This window comes from Vidua macroura, chromosome 25 (genome assembly GCF_024509145.1).
Source record: "Vidua macroura isolate BioBank_ID:100142 chromosome 25, ASM2450914v1, whole genome shotgun sequence".
Classification (NCBI taxonomy): Eukaryota; Metazoa; Chordata; class Aves; order Passeriformes; family Viduidae; genus Vidua; species Vidua macroura.
In genome coordinates, this window is record NC_071595.1 from 5,237,089 (window position 1) to 5,252,440 (window position 15,352).

Sequence of the window (15,352 nt, forward strand, 5' to 3'; positions counted from 1 at the left end):
AAATGTTCCCTTCCTATTTGCTTTTGCACAAGGCAACTCCCCTCTCCCACCCTGTGCTGCTGGCTGGCCTTGGGCAGGGCTGAGCTTAGAGGAGCAGCTGTTGAAACACCATTTCAGCTGCTCCTCCAGCTGCATCCAGATCCCAGTTTCCTCCTGGGATGGGCTGCTGGGAGAGATGTGATGGAGATGGGGGAAAGGAGCCAAAGGCCAGTGCTGCAGGCAGCCAGGATGTGGCACAGCTGCCAGCTGGGCAACAGCAAAAGGCAGGGGCTGCTCTGGGGCCTGCCTGGGTTTGGGCACTGAGCTGGGTGGAGGCAGCCCCCCCTGGGGAGTGGTGGGTGTCTGTGCCCAGGAGCTGGCACAGCACTGACCCCAGTGCTGAGCACACTGACCACACCAACAGCCACCAAGGGCTGAGAAATGCTGTGGCCAACACCAGCCTGGTCATGGCCTTGGGAGCGCTGCCCAGGCTGTGGTGGTGGGAATGGCAGCCAAGGGAGCGTGAGGTGTCCATAATAAACTGGAAGCCCTGAGCCACCCTGCAGCCACTCCTCCCAGCACAGGCCTCCTTCCCCAGCCCTCTCAGAACACAGTGATAACAGGTGAGCTTTGACCTTAACACCATAACTAACACGAGGATGAAAATCCTGCCTGGAAACAGAAAGGTCAGATAGCCACAACCATGGAGGAAACAGGTCCTCCCTGCCCTACCACCCATAACCCAGCACAGCAATGGCAGCAGCAGGCACAGGAGAAGCACAGAGAAAATAAACCAGTGCTCTTGTTTTCTTTTTTGAAAAAGCTAGTAATAAATAACAAGAAAAGTTGACACAGTAGTGCAGCCATATGCCATGAAGTGCTGGACTCACCACAAACACTGTGGCTTTCCTTGAGGGTACAGCCATGGGAGCCATGCTGAGTGCCATGGGACTCATTGGGTGTTTCCACATCACCCCTGGTTTCTGCCAGCTCCCTCCAGCTGTCCAAAACAACAGCCTGGGGGGCACAACCAGGGGCACACCAACAAGTCTACCTCCCCCCTCATGTCCCTTTAGAGGAGCTGCCCTCAGACAGCTGACTCCACAGCAGCAGCCCCATTCAGGATGTGCTGCTGTGCTGGCTGGGACAAGGAGAAGTGGGCCTGGGCCAGCCACTGCATCCGCCTGTTGACAAGGTCTGGTTCCAAAAACGAGCGAAACTCCACCCCATCACTCCCTCCATTGGCATCCACCTCGTCGTATCTGCCCTCCTGCTGCACCTGCACGTTGGGGTGCAGCCACTTGTAGTAGGTGACCCTCAGCCCTAGCCCCAGCAGGTAGCAGGGCAGGGCTGCGGAGACCACGGGGAGGAGGTATGGGTGCTCCTCAGAGGGAGCCCGGCCCCAGAGCCAGGCCAGGGCCAGCAGCGTGCTGTCCACCAGGATGAAGCCGTGGTAGATGATGCTGCGGTACAGCGTCCTCCCCTGTGCCACATTGAACCAGCTGAAGTAGAGGATCACAGCCACCATGGCCCGGTAAAGCTGCTCGGGGCCACGTGATTCCATGAAGTCCGTGCCCTGCAGGCTGACCCAGACGAACATGGCCAGCCACACCAGTGGGAAGTGGACAGCCACACCGTAGGGCCAGAGCAGGGCGAAGAGGGCGACCGCCAGGATGCGGGGGCAGATGAGGAAGAGGTTCCACAGGAAGTAGACGACGGAAGAGGCCAGGCTCAGCTCGTACTTGTCCTGCAGGAAGGAGCGCAGGGACTGGTGGTAGTCCAGCAGAGACCAGGACACGCACAGGAACGCGCTGCCCATCCCCAGGCCTGCAAACACAGAGGTGAAAATGCTGAGGGGGGATCAAAAGATGGCCCAAACCTCTCCCTGCCCGCCACTGCTAAAATGAGGTTCCCCCCAGCTCACAAAGCAGCTCTGTCAGGGTCAGAGCATCAGCACCTGCATCTCTCCCCTGGCCTTCTGCCCTCCCTGAGGACAAGCAGGCTGGTGCCTGGCCTTGTGCAGAACATGAGGAAGAAATGCTGGGATTGAACAGCTCTGCAGAGCCCATCTCCCAGGCATGGAAGCCCTCAGCCCACACAGGCAGGTGAGTGCTGGCTCCCACGTTGTTGGGCTCCCCATTTCTCTGCAGTGACACCTGCTCCCCACCCCGGGAAGGGCACCACGGCCCCTGCTCAGCGGCCTGTGCTTCACCCATACCAAAATCAGCACCTCCCTACTCCCCAGAAGGTGCCTGATTTCTCACCTGACCCTCAGCCTATCCTGGGGCACATAAAAGAATGACCACAGTGGTCCCACCGCTTCAACCCCCCTCACCCCAGGCCCAGCACGGTCCATTGGGGCATATGAGTGCAGGACAGGGGTCCACCCTATAGTGTGACATGTCAAAGGAAGGAGTGACATGGGAGCAGAATGACACTGCAAGTGTCTTGCTGGGTCCTCCAGCCCCTGGACAGCCTTTCTGATCTGCCCCACCCAAGCCCTCTCTGACCCCAAGCCTGCACCCCTGCATCCCCCTCCCTTGGCCCCAGACCCCTCACCCTGGGAAAGCTCAGCCTTGTTTGTCCGCAGGATAATGTAGAGGAGCAGGGTGAGCTGCGGGGTGTTCTCCAGGAAGGTCTCGAAGAGACGCAGCATGCTGATGTCGTGGGAGAGGAAGGCCATGTGTCTCTGCTCATCCTCCTCCTCTGCCTTTGCCCAGCACACCCTCCAGCCCACTTTCAGAGCATAGATGCACCTGTGTGGGGACCAGCTGTGGTGAGGGGCCATGCAAAGCACACACCTTGGTCCCCACGCTGCCCTGACAGCTCAATGAACTCCTGTCAGGACAACAAACCCCACTGATTTGTGTCCAAACCCCTCCTTCCCCCTGCCCAAACCACACACCACAGTAGCCACAGCCCTGCCTTGGGTGAAGTGCAAGCGTAAAAACCTGAGCATCGATCTCAGCCGACCTGCCTGGATTATTCCCTTCCCCCGGTTCGGCCTCGCTGCTCCCCTCAACTGCCGGGAGCACCGAGGCCGCGACGAGGTTTCGGGGCGCTGTTCCGTTTGCTTAGAGGGCAGCGGCAACAGCACCGGGAGACAGAGCAGAGCCCGAGGGAAACTTCCCTCGCTCCCACCGACACTCTTCGTGCGGCTCCAGCCCGGGGCTGGGCCGAACCGCTCTGCGCGGGAGCCTCTTGGCCCTCCCAGCCAAGGCACCGCTCACCGCCACCCCCGGCTGCAGGGAGGGGCCGAGAGGTGAAATGCTGCGGGTCACGCACCTCAGTGGAGGGAAGGTCCTCACTGCTGAGGGTCGGGCACCGGGGGGAAGCTGAGGGCACCCAGGGAGGGTGGGGCAGGACAGGGGTCCACCCTCGGGCACCCGAGGAGAGGCTGAGGCGGAGCGGGGGGCGGAGGATGCCCGAGGACGCGCGGGGAACTCGGTGCGGGGCTGCCGTACCTAAAGAAGAAGCCGAGCTGTAGGAGGTGGAGGGCGGCGAGCAGCGCCACGGGCACGGCGGGGCGCAGGGCGGGCGGGTCGGAGCGCAGCCACAGCCAGCTGCAGGCCTGGGCGGCGGCTGAGGCGGCGGCGAGCAGCGACAGCGACAGCGCGGCCCAGCCGGGGTGGCCGCGCCGCGCGTACCCCGCCGCCACCCACCCGTCCATGCACAGGTCCAGGGTGGCCGCCGCCGTCCCCGCCGCCGCCAGCGCCAACTGCAGCGGCCCGAACCGCGGCGGGGCAGTTCGCGGAGACATCGGGGCCCCACGGCCGGGCCCGGAACCGGCGGTGGCGGCGCCGGCACGAGCCGGCCCCACTCCCTGATAGGGCCCGCCCCGGGCCGTGTGCCCGCCCCGGGCCGTGTGCCCGCCCCGGGCCGTGTGCCCGCCCCGGGCCGTGTGCCCGCCCCGGGCCGTGTGCCCGCCCCGGGCCGTGTGCCCGCCCCGGGCCGGCCCCGCTCCCGCAGCCCCAGCGGTGCCCCGGGCGGGGGCAGGGCCGCTCCGGCCCCTTCCCGGGAAGCAGCACCCGCCCCGGCTCGCTCCTCCCGGCCGCAGCCCCGCAGGTCTCCCGCAGCGGTTCTGCCCTGCAGCCCCGGACTCGCGTGTCCCTCCACAGCCCCTGCCCACGCAGTCCTGACCCGCCTGGCCCGAGCGAGGTCTGACCCCGGCGGGAAGCGGGGTGGAGGTGCCCGGGCGCTCGGACACTGCCCTTCTCTGCCTCCGGCTGCTCCCCCCAGCCCGCCCTGTTCACGGCACCTTCGCTCGCTCCGGCCCCGCCACAGAGGGTCAGGGCAGGCTGGGACACCGGAGGTGTGCTCCAGGGGCAGCCAGGGTAGGACAGGCTGGAGCATCAGTCTAGCCTTTTTCTCCATCTCAATCCACCACCACTATCAACCTATATCCTAATTGCTTTTCTGTTATGCTTTAAAAATGGTTTAAAGAATAAAATCTTGTTTCACACGGTGGTGTAATTCATTTGAGCTTCAGCTGAAAGCACAGCATGCATGTCTTATGAAACAGGATAGCATATTCTGAGCTGGAGGAGACCCAGAGAGATACTTGAGTCCAACTCCTGGCCCAACAATCCCAGCCTGAGCCCGAGTGTGTTGTCCAAATAATTCTTGAGCTCTGGCAGCCTTGGGGCCATGACCCCTTCCCTGGGAAGTCTGTTTTGGTGGTAGAAATGGTTCTGGCCCTATCTGGAACACTGATACACGTTTTCTTCAGTAGTACAATTATTTAATTTCTTACTGGCCAGACATTCACTTCAGTTTGAACCTTCAAAGTAAAAAGCTAAGGAAAAAAATAAGAATAGGTAACTGAAAGTATGAGCTGTGCTTTTATCCCCAGGTTTTGTTATGCAGTTTTCTTCTTCAAGGCAGAGAAGCCTCTAGAGTCATACATGACGCAAGGTGCCTCAAGTTAACATTTTATTGAAAAAGTTCAAAAGCTCTAGTTAACAAGATCAGCTCTAGTACAAATATAGATTTAAGTGCACAAACTAAACAATAAAAACATCTTGTCATGATTGCTGTACATTAGTGGAAGATTATTCTTAGCTATCCACTTTGTGAAGAAAATGGAATGGAAGCTGAGTTAGGAGAAACAACTCTAGAAATAAAGGGCAAATCATAAAGAGGCTCTTCTTTCTAACAGGCACTTTCTAAGGAGCCAAAACAAAGTGAAAGCTCTCAAGCTTTGAGGAGTTCAGTTTTCCCATGTCTGTTCATGCTTTCAGCCACATGGTCACAGTACAGAATCAGGTCCAATTACCAGAATCACACACGTTCTGCTCATCCTTGAATTCCAAGGAGTTGGCATTCACCAAATAACCAGGACTTCCCACAAAGAGCAAACGTCACCCTCCATGTAGCAGAGCTCAGCAAGGTATCTTGAAACGTGGACAAACATTTACTTGGAACTAAAATCAGATGGAAGCAATTTTACTCGGCATCTGTTGACTTATAGTGATCATCATCCACCGTGGAGTAGATGTGTCCCTCGCTGCTGAGGAATTCCACAGCTTGCCTTGAAGAAAAACCCCACAGCTGGTAACTGCTTAGCAATTAGTTAGCAAAGGGAGGTAAGTCACCACCTTTCTGCCAGGTGATTCCCATTTACAGACCCCATCCCCACAGTTCCCTCTGGGCAGCTGCCAAGGGAAGCTCTTGGTGTCTCTGTCCTGTGGGCAGTTTAAGTGACACAGGAAGTTTCTCCAAAGCTATGGCAGTGTGCTCCCCTTGAAGCTCAGACTCTGCTTGAGTCACCACTCTGCATTTCATAAGTAGTACCCACCACTCTGCTCCAGAGGGGACAGAACATACACGTCACCCTTGGCCCAAGAATGACACAAGAACGGATGAGGACACCGCGTGAACAGGAATAAAAGGCGGCCTTAATGAAAGGGAAACTTTGGCTTAAATAGACCAACACGACACATTCTATTTGATTGGTTAATTAATAAAAAACATCTTTCTCACACACCGTCCTTGAGAGGAACAGAAAAGCAAGGTGGAAAAACACCACCTGCATATTGTTTAGACTAAGAAGTTATAACATTCCTACAGCTCCCTAAAAATTCTCCCAAGCCACTGTGAGAAACGATTGCCATTTCTCTCTCCCTGACCAGGCTGGCATTCACACATATAAAGGTCGTGGAAGCTAATGACTACTTTTTTAAGTCTCAAGAAGATGTTGTAAGAGACAGTGAAGTAGAAGAGACTATTCCTAGATTTTTATCAGTGTGCAGAGAACAAGGTAGTCTTTGAACAGGAGAAATGCTACTGAGGCACTGCAGTACATTGCCACTGAACTGATAAACAGCTTGTTTTGAAAACAAGGAGCAAAGCAACTGGCAACAGCTCATTCAGGGCAGTGAATCTTTCAAAAGCTCTGGATCCTGTGCTGCTGGGACCACCTGAATTACCCACCCTGATTCACAGGTGAGTGTCTGGGCTTGTCCACTGTTCTCTCTGCCTCTGGAAGGACTGCCTGGATTTCCATAGCATCCTTCATTTCTACACACTTACTTGATCGTTGACATACTCATACTGTGGAGCTGGAGCTTCAAGTCTTGTAGACTCATCCCCTCTGGGACATGGCAGCTTTTGATCAAGTTCAGCACCTGGATGAGCAAGAACCACACAAGATCACATTGGAGGAGCCTCTGCTGCCACTGCTGGGCTCCCAGAAGAGCTGCTGGCACCCACCTGGCTCTGGTGCACTGTGAGCCCGTTCACTGGCAGGCTGCCACCTCCTCCGTAGCCCCCCATGTCACTTATCGCACTGGAGGAAAATGACTGTGGCACTTTTGATGCTGACTGGAATTAGGAGAATAAAAGTGCTGTGGTTACCCGGGCTGCCCAAGCCCACAGAGTTAAAGACTCACTGTTATTTCTAAGCCAGTAAGTAAAAATAGCTTCTTATGGAAGTGGATTGCAATCTCTCTGCAAGGAAGCCAGGACTCCTGTTACACCTTTAGTGTTGCCCAGCTTTAGGCTTTCCAGCCCCAAAATGAGGGAATTTTCCCAGTGAAAGGTCCCTCTTCTGGGAGATCACCAGTCACTCAGGAAGGGTCACAATAAAATCAGGGTCTTTGTACGTACCATAAGATTTTTTCTGAGGATCATATGTGCATTGACAATTTCCAGTATGTGTGTGGTGAACTCGTTCATATTTTCCAGAGGCATGATCTTAAATGCTACCAAGCTCTTCTTATTCTTTCAGAGGAAAAAAAAACCCAAACACAAAACAAAGAAAACCATTTACAGCACAGCAACACAAAGATGCCTAACAGCCAACCCAGCCATTTCTTCCAGGACTGTGGGTCAGCAGCGGGAAGAGAGCTTCTCTGCATGCAGCTTGTCCAAAACGTTCTGACCTACATCTTGTGCTGGTTTTGGCTGGGGTACAGTAGCATGGTTTTGGACTTGTGCTGGAAAAAATGTTGGTAACACAGGGATGTTTTAGTCATTGCTCACCAACCCTTGCACAGAGCCGATGGCTGTCCTGCTTCTCACACAGCTCCACCAGTATGAGGCTGGGAGGGGACAAGGAGCTGTGAGGGGAAACAGCTGGGACCCCAATCCCCCACAGGAGAACCCAGACCAGCCAGTGTCATGCTCCGTTATAAAAGTGGTGAAAGAAGGAGGAAGAGGCACACCTGCCTGCCCATTGGCAGTGTGGAATGAATTCCTTGTTTTGCTTTACTTATTAAACTGCTTTTATCTGAACTCATGGTTTTTCTCACTTTGACCCTTCTGATCCCCCCCATCCCACTGGGAACAAGCAAGCAGTAGGGGAGAGATGTGGTTTTGAAAGACAATGGAGACAGAGCCACTCCTCTTTCTAACCAGTTGGGAATTAACTGCACCTTGCCTTAATGCACATACACCATTATCTGAATATTTAAACTACATGTGGTACATGAAGTGCTACAAATCCTACAAGACTCACACACAGTAACATGACCTTACCTGGAAGGACCGAAGGTGACCAGCCACTTTAACATAAGTTCCTGGAGGTACCACAACATTCTCACCTCCTGCCTCCTAACAGACAGGGAAAAACAGAGGTTTGCTGTTTCATGTTTCCATTTCTCAACTGTCACAAGAAGCAACTCAGCAAAGAAGGCTCATCTCAAGCAAGCACAAACAACGTGCATTCCTATGTCATGCTAAACTTCTGCCTGATTACCCTCCCAAAACTGTTCAAGTGCACTCAGCTTTACTAAACAGACAGACAGTCATCTACACCACCAGTGACCTCTGCTACAGCAGGATCTCCCTTTGATTTCAGGGACATGTTATCCCTAAAATACTTCCCAGAAAAGCCACACCTTCTGGATTCAAAAAGCTCTGTGAGAAGTAGGGAGTTGGTGTTCATCAACGATCCGAGACACTGTATAATTCTACAGCTTTTCTCCACCCGCTGCTCCCCAAAGCTGCTAAAGAAACCGGTTCATAGCAAATCCAATGCTTACATCAGTATCAACCCACTGCCGGACGTCCATCGGGGCTGCCGTCATGTCGTCCACTTTGTAGAGGATGTTGGTGGGCGCCTTCTCGGCGTGCCGGACGATGCCCACAACGGTGACCTGCGGAGGAGGAGGAAGGGTCACTCGGGCCGGCCCGGCTGCGCCCCGGCCGCGACCGCCCCGGCGCCCACCTGCGAGATCTCCACGTCGCAGATCCGGAAGGTCTCGTCCACCTGCTCGGCCGCCAGCAGCTGCGACACGGTGCAGGGCACGATGTTCTGCGAGCGGCTCCGCTGCAAGGGGCGGAGGGGCCGTCAGAGCCGGCCCCGGGCCCGGGCCCCGTCCCGCGGCCCCCGCCCGGCCTACCTGCTTCTTCTCCGCCTGGCCGCCGGCGGGCGAACCGAACCCGCCCGGGGACTGCGTGTAGCCGCCCGGGAGCCCCGCGCCGCCCATGCTGCCGTACCCGCCATCGAAGTTCCCTAAGGGGGGAGAGAGAGGGACCGTGACGCGGTGGCGGGCACACAACCCCCTTTCCCAGCGCTGCCGCCATCGCGGGAAGCGGGCCCCCTCGGAGGGTGGGGGGTCCCCCGGAGGGTCCCCCGGAGGCGGCGAGCGCGGCCCGCGCGGCCCCGCGCACCGTGCCCGCTCCACATGGCGCCGCTCCGGGACCGCCGCCGCCCGCCCGTCCGCCCGCCCGCGCGCCGGGCCGCGCGCGCCGCCGCCTGCCGCCCAATCCGGGAGCGCCGCTCTGCCGGCCGGCAGCCAATCGCGTCCCTCCGCCTTCCGGCTCCGTCCAATAGGAGGAGACCGCGGGGAAGCCGCCGCCGCCGCCATTTTGAGAGCGGGCGCTGCCCGGCCTGGCATAGACGAGGGGGCGGGGCCGGGGCCGAGCACAGGTGAGGGCGGGGCCCAGGTGAGGGCGGGGCCCAGGTGAGGCCGGCGGTGTCTGCCATGCAGCTCACGGGCCAGCTCCTGGTGCTGCTCTTGCTCTGCCTACTGGCCGTGGCTCTGCCCGGTGCGGGCGGCGGCTCCGGGAGGTTCTGGCACCTCACGGACCTGCACTGGGACCCCGGGTACGAGGCGGCGGCGGCAGCGGGACGGCCGTGCCCCTCGGGCGGCGCTCGGGCCGGGCCCGCCGGGCCGTGGGGCAGCTACCTGTGCGATGCGCCCTGGAGGCTGCTCCGCTCGGCCGCCCGGGCCATGCGGGGCCGCCTGGCCACGCCGGACTTCGTGCTCTGGACCGGGTGAGAGGGGCCGGGCCCGCCTGAGGGACGCCAGGGCTGGGCGGGAGAAGGGCAGTGGAGCCCGTACGGAGCCCGTGGGGTGTCAGGGCTCTTTCCATGGTCCCCGCTTTGAAAAGGAGAGGGGAGAGCGTGCCTCGTAATGCAAAACAAGGGCTTGGAAGAAAGCACAACCCCAGCGAGGGCACTCGACACTGGCAAGACGCTCGTGGCAGTGAGGAGACAAAAGGATCACAACTCTTCTGTCCGTCTTCTGTGCGTCCTGTCCGGCCCTGTCTGACCCCACAGCGAGTCCGAGTACCTGAATGCCCAGGGGAAGGAGCTGTGGCCTGTGTGTGCGTGCATCCGGCGCTGCCGCTCCGAGCAGTGGGAGGAGAGCACTGTAAACCAGCTTGCAGCATTTCTTCTGGCTGCGATGAGGCGCCTGGGAGACCTGTCTCAAGAAGGGACAGATCTGCTTCAGGACTCAGAGGAACCTCCCCAGTGGAGGATGTTCTCTCCTGCTATGGTTTCCAGGGGTGGGTCCCCTGTCCTACGGGAGGCCTCAATAGCACTTACAGATGGTAAAAGCTTTATTTTGCATGGTGACTGTGTATATATCCTTCTTCTGATAGTGCAGCCACGACTTGCTGTAACCTCCAATTCCAGTTTGCAGGGCTGTTGCCTGTCCCATGTTTTCACTTTCTGTCCCTGCAGATGCCTGTTCCTACTTAGATGTAATTACTGGTTCTTGTCGCCTTATGTTGAGTATTCTTTTTCCCCTCAAGCAATGTTCCCCAGTCCTCTGACATGATTTTGAATGTTCTCTCTCTCCACTGGCCTTGTGTTCAGCCCAGCATCATCTACAAATGCTGTAAGCATGTTAATGCAAACACAGACATGGAGCAGCCCTAGATTGCTGCTTTACTAGAGGCATTTCCTTGTTTCATGGTGATCACAGCTGTGCAAACCGCTCTGCCTCATTATTGCAGATCAAATGCCCTCAGATTGCAAAGTGCTGACCCTTGTAATGTTTCCAGGCAGCTTTAGTGCTGCCTAGGCAGAGGGAGCCTCCCCTTCATGCCCTTGTGCACAAGAGTTTCAGGTCAAGTGAATCCTGGAATCACAGAATAGCCTGAGCTGGAAGGGACCCATGGGGATCATGGATTCCAACTCCTGGCCCTGCACAGACACCCCAGCAATCCCACCCTGTGCATCCCTGAGAGTGTTGTCTGAACACTCCTTGACTCTGGCAAGTTTGGAGTGGAGCTCATTTTCCCTGTGAGCAATTTCTTGAAACTCCCTCAGTGTCTTGGCCGGTCAACGTAGCACTGACTTCTGCACTTAAAAGCTTAAACTTTCTCTTCTAGGAGGCACAGAGAGGAGTTGGCAAGTTCTCTGCCTTGCTCATTGCTGTAAGCACAGGCCCTGTTAGTGCCAGATAGTGACTGTGCTGCTTCTCTTTTTCTAGAGATGACACTCCCCATGTCCCCAATGAGCAGCTCGGAGAAGAAAAGGTTCTGCACATAATAGCAAATCTGACTTCTCTGATTAAAGAGACATTTCCAGGTAGGATTTGAGGGGATGAGAAGGGGAGAGGGCCATAGAGACTCATGGGAAGGGTTAACCAGGATGGAGAAATGACAGAATTGGGACAGGGAAAGGCACAGAAGGGCTGTGGTCAGTGGGACTTGTTTGGTGGCCTCAGTTCTGCTGTGCCATACAGCATTGATGCACACTCATGTTTCAGGTTAGCTCACTCAGGAGAGAGGAGAGGAAAGGAAAGGTTTCTGTCATTAGTAATGAAGGCAGAAAAGGCTGCAGGAAACCCTCAGACATAACCTTTGTCAGCAGGGGGCAAGGAGCGTTACTGCTGGTGACAGCTCAGTCACTTGGCTGTGGGTGGCTTGTCCCAAGGGCGGGTCAGAGCCGTGCTGTGCCCTGGGCAGTGTCACCCCGGGGCAGAGGGTGACTGGCCTTGGCAAAGCTCTGTTCCCAAGGCTGGGAGTGCCTCAGGGAGCTCGGAGGAGCTCTGCAGCACTGACCTCCCCTGCGCCTCCTTGGCTCTGTCTCCAGGTACCAAGGTCTACGCGGCGATGGGCAATCATGACTTCCACCCCAAGAATCAGTTTCCTGGGAAGGAGCACAGGATCTACAACCAAACAGCAGAGCTCTGGCGGCCCTGGCTGAGTGATGCCTCCCTTCCTCTCTTCAGAGCAGGTCTGGCACCACTGGCTTGTGTTTAGAGCATGCTGGGGATATGAGGAGGGGTAGGAGAATACCATGAACAGTTTTCCTTGCTTCTATGCTCAGAGCAGCAGTGTTCATAGAAAATTTGCAGAGGTAGGGTCCAATTTAATGCTGGTTTCTGTCTTGGAGCTCTGCTTGCAAGAAGAGAAATTATTTTATACTTTAGTCTCTTCTGCCATTATCAAGTTACTGGAAAGAATGCAGAGTGATGACCTGCAAAGGGAGGAAAAATATCTTTAAAGGTGGCAGCTGGTGCAGGCAGTGCTGGGGCTCTCCAGAGCTGCCCAGCTCCTGATGCTGCCCATTGTACCCATTCAGGTCTCCCTTCACTGGGAGAGGCACGAGAATGACAAGAGACACAAAGGGAAGAGTCACTCCAAATCCACATCCTGGAGCGGTCAGGGCACTGTCCCAGGCACTGACCCTGCTGTGGTTGTTGCTAAGGAGAACAGAGAGAGGTGGAAACAATGAGATCTGGGATCACAGCCACCAGTGTGAGCAGATCTCCAGCTCTTCCTCTGTTGGTTGCATTTTTAAGGAGCTTTCTACAGTGAGAAGCTGCCTGGCCCAGGGATGAGGGGGCGGATGGTTGTCCTCAACACCAACCTGTACTATGACCAGAATGAGGAGACAGCTGGTGAGGAGGATCCTGGGGGGCAGTTCCAGTGGCTGGAAGAAACACTGACCAATGCCTCTAGAGCAGATGAAATGGTATTAAAAAGACTGAATAAACAACCTGGGCTTCTCCCCAGCCTGGGAGCTCTTCCTGCTCTGCTCCCTCTGGGTGCAGCTGCAGCTGGCTGGTGCTCCATAGGTGGTGTGGGCTTTGTGCTCAGGGCAGCTCTTGCTTCTGTAGGTCTACATTGTGGGGCATGTCCCTCCTGGCTTCTTCGAGAAGAAGCGGGGCAAGCCCTGGTTCCGGAGGGGCTTTAACGAGCGGTACCTGGGAATTGTGCAGAAGCACCACAGCGTGATCGCTGCCCAGTTCTTTGGGCACCATCACACGGACAGCTTTCGCATGTTCTACAGCCCCACAGGTACCTGTTCTGGTCACCCAAGCACCTCTGTGACAGCTCTGACAGCTCTCACAATCGCTGTCCGTACGAGTTTTTAGTGGCTGTTGGCTGAAAGTGACTAAGAAGCCAGCAAAAGCATCTGACATCCTTTGAGCAACAAGAGGCAACAGTGGTTCTCATCTCTATCCCCAGTCTGTAGCTCCTGCCCTCCTTCCTATTCACCCTCAAATATTGTTGTTTCGCCTCAATGCCTGGCAGCTTCTTGCCTGCTCCCTCTTGAGGGGTTTGGGCATTGCTGAGGGAGCAGTGCTGAATCTGTGTGTGTGTGGGGTGCTCTGGGTAAACATCTTTGCTGAGTGTGGTTCCCTGGCCACCCTCACTGCAAGAGCATTTGCCAGCATTGGAGAGCCCATTCCCTGTGCTCAGTCCCCAGTATTGTTCCACGTGTTAATCTTTGTGTGTGTGGTGGTACTGGGAGCTGGTGACAAAGGTGCTGTCGGCAGTGCAATCTGCTCCAGGTGCTCACTGTGATGGGGACAGGGTGTGGGATAAGCCGTGGTCTCCAGTCACAGTTTGCTTTGCATTTCTGTGAAGGTACTCCAATCAATGTCATGTTCCTGGCCCCTGGAGTGACTCCCTGGAAAACAACATTACCTGGAGTGAGCAATGGAGCCAACAACCCTGCGATTCGGGTGGTCGACTATGATCAGGACACCCTGCAGGTCTTGGTAGGGGATCCCTGTGTGCACCACACTGCAGCTCTGGAACAACTTTAATTCCCCCCGTAGTCAGAAGAGGCTTTTCAGGATTCCTCAGTCCACAGAAGCTGAGTGGCTGTGTGGGAGAGGACTCTGACCCAGGATATTTCAACCTCGTGTCTGGCACAAAGATTTACTCAGAATATCAGTGAGTCAAAGCACGGCCCTGGCAGCCAGTGCGTCCTGCTGGGATGAGTTCCGCACACACCCCTGGGCAGGGTCAGACAGTTTTTGTGGTATTCTTCATGTCCTTAGCGAGTTTCATTTGACACTTGCTTTGCTCCCCAGATAATATGGATCACAGAACTACTCTTTGAGTAGTAACAAACTTGTTAGACCCCCTTCAAAACCTTTAAACCATCTGAAAAATTATTTGTGTCCCTCTACTTGCTAAAATAATGCATTTGGAGTGGATCTGAATTGAGGTGAATTGTAGGGGTAGCATCTCTCGTTTGCCAAGAGGTGGAGGATGGGTGTTTATGCCCTCCTTTGTAGTGGATGAAGCTCTCTATAGTTGCTCTGTTTACATGTTTATAGCATAGAAGTGAATGCTAAAATACTCTCTGCAAGGCTGGGGAGTCAGTGAAGCAGAGAGAAAAAGAGCAAGAGACTGAGAACAGAAGCTGTGAAAAACTCGATTCTTCAGTTTGTTCACAGCTGGGAAGGTAACTTTGCTCAGTAACACTTGTGTAGCCCTTGTTTCTGCTGCTGGGCAGTGTTGATAGTAACTGATTGATGTCTGAAGCAGGCCAGGCTCAAAGCTTCTGATGTTTGGAGGTCAAAGTCAAGCAGAGCAAAGCCACACCTTCACCCCTTAGGAAACAGGCTCCATTTGGGGTGGGTTCTGGAGGGTGGTCCTGAGGTGTCCCCAGGTGCCCATCTCGGTAGGAAGCCCTGTCAAGGGCAGCTGGGCCCTTGGGGTGGGGGCCAAGCCTGACCCAGTGTCTCACTCCAGGGCCAGTCTTGTCCTGCTGTCTCCCCAGTTCTGTTTTTCTCTCCCTCAGGATATGGTGACTTACTACTTGAACCTTACTCGTGCCAACAAGATGGCCTTACCATGGCAGGAGGAGTTCCCAGAGTGGGAAGAGGAGTACAGGCTGACAGAAACCTTCCAGGTCCCTGATGGCTCTGCACGCTCCATGCAGACGGTGCTGCAGAGGATCTCCAGGGACCCCCACTACTTGCAGCTGTACTATGAGTTTAACTCTGCCAGGTATGACCTGGAGCTGTGCCAGCAGGAATGCCGTGTGGATCACCTGTGTGCCATCAGGGAAGTCGATTTTATAAAGTATGATGAGTGTGTGAAAACCAACAACTCTGCCTCTGCTGCCAGCAGTGTTTGGCTTTTGGTTTTCTGCATGTTCTTAGGATTTCTCAGCCCTCAGCAAGTGCTGTGATGGCCAAGAGCAAGAGAAAAGGAGGAGGGCACGAGATCACACTACACTGCATGTGAATTGGTGATTTTGGCATTGAGAACTTGCTTGGAAAACTTGGACAAAATTGTCAATGTTTACTAAAACCCTGTTATTTTAAATTTTCTAGAGAAGCTTGATGTGTGAAGAGCAATGTTTTTGAAAGCATTATTGTGCCAAAGTGACTGCAGCAAGGAGGGTCTCCCCCTGCTAGGACTGCTGGGGCAGCCTCACAAATCA

At 55.5% G+C, this 15,352-nt stretch overlaps 3 protein-coding genes across 5 annotated transcripts; 1 reads left to right on the forward strand and 2 right to left on the reverse strand.

Moving 5' to 3' along the window:
* Positions 1–768: 768 nt before the first annotated feature.
* On the reverse strand, positions 769–3,781 carry XKR8 (XK related 8). Its single transcript, XM_053998800.1, has 3 exons — positions 3,444–3,781; positions 2,539–2,735; positions 769–1,806 (listed from the first exon to the last, which is right to left on the reverse strand). The coding sequence occupies exons 1-3, from the start codon at positions 3,737–3,739 to the stop codon at positions 1,067–1,069; spliced, it is 1,233 nt and encodes a 410-aa protein (XP_053854775.1). The 5' UTR covers positions 3,740–3,781; the 3' UTR covers positions 769–1,066.
* Positions 3,782–4,898: 1,117 nt separating this feature from the next.
* Positions 4,899–9,157, reverse strand: RPA2 (replication protein A2). Its single transcript, XM_053999048.1, has 9 exons — positions 9,094–9,157; positions 8,823–8,935; positions 8,648–8,749; positions 8,463–8,576; positions 7,957–8,031; positions 7,087–7,200; positions 6,691–6,801; positions 6,511–6,605; positions 4,899–5,509 (listed from the first exon to the last, which is right to left on the reverse strand). Exons 1-9 carry the CDS (start codon positions 9,107–9,109, stop codon positions 5,425–5,427), a joined length of 825 nt encoding a protein of 274 aa, XP_053855023.1. The 5' UTR covers positions 9,110–9,157; the 3' UTR covers positions 4,899–5,424.
* Positions 9,158–9,291: 134 nt separating this feature from the next.
* Positions 9,292–15,246, forward strand: SMPDL3B (sphingomyelin phosphodiesterase acid like 3B). Of its 3 annotated transcripts, XM_053998578.1 has the most exons (8): positions 9,388–9,700; positions 11,148–11,245; positions 11,753–11,896; positions 12,465–12,637; positions 12,783–12,963; positions 13,537–13,670; positions 14,705–14,913; positions 15,069–15,246. In XM_053998578.1, exons 1-8 carry the CDS (start codon positions 9,408–9,410, stop codon positions 15,151–15,153), a joined length of 1,317 nt encoding a protein of 438 aa, XP_053854553.1. In that variant the 5' UTR covers positions 9,388–9,407; the 3' UTR covers positions 15,154–15,246. The 3 variants fall into 3 exon arrangements, with proteins under 3 accessions (XP_053854554.1, XP_053854553.1, XP_053854551.1); XM_053998579.1 differs by lacking the exon at positions 9,388–9,700 and adding an exon at positions 9,292–9,352 and having other exon boundaries at positions 14,705–15,246; XM_053998576.1 differs by having other exon boundaries at positions 14,705–15,246.
* The last annotated feature ends 106 nt before the right edge of the window (positions 15,247–15,352 follow it).

What these genes read in the sequence shown, in the direction of transcription:
- RPA2 (XM_053999048.1), bottom strand. An exon ending in GCCAGGCGGAGAAGAAGCAG is followed by an intron (nt 8,750 to 8,822) that starts GTAGGCCGGGCG and finishes CGCCCCTTGCAG; the next exon opens with CGGAGCCGCTCGCAGAACAT. An exon ending in GCGACGTGGAGATCTCGCAG is followed by an intron (nt 8,577 to 8,647) that starts GTGGGCGCCGGG and finishes CCTCCTCCGCAG; the next exon opens with GTCACCGTTGTGGGCATCGT.
- XKR8 (XM_053998800.1), bottom strand. Translation starts at nt 3,739, where the DNA reads ATGTCTCCGCGAACTGCCCCGCCGCGGTTCGGGCCGCTGCAGTTGGCG. An exon ending in CAGCTCGGCTTCTTCTTTAG is followed by an intron (nt 2,736 to 3,443) that starts GTACGGCAGCCC and finishes GTCCCCACACAG; the next exon opens with GTGCATCTATGCTCTGAAAG. An exon ending in CAAGGCTGAGCTTTCCCAGG is followed by an intron (nt 1,807 to 2,538) that starts GTGAGGGGTCTG and finishes CTGTGTTTGCAG; the next exon opens with GCCTGGGGATGGGCAGCGCG.
- SMPDL3B (XM_053998576.1), top strand. Translation starts at nt 9,408, where the DNA reads ATGCAGCTCACGGGCCAGCTCCTGGTGCTGCTCTTGCTCTGCCTACTG. An exon ending in GACTTCGTGCTCTGGACCGG is followed by an intron (nt 9,701 to 11,147) that starts GTGAGAGGGGCC and finishes CTCTTTTTCTAG; the next exon opens with AGATGACACTCCCCATGTCC. An exon ending in CATGTTCTACAGCCCCACAG is followed by an intron (nt 12,964 to 13,536) that starts GTACCTGTTCTG and finishes ATTTCTGTGAAG; the next exon opens with GTACTCCAATCAATGTCATG.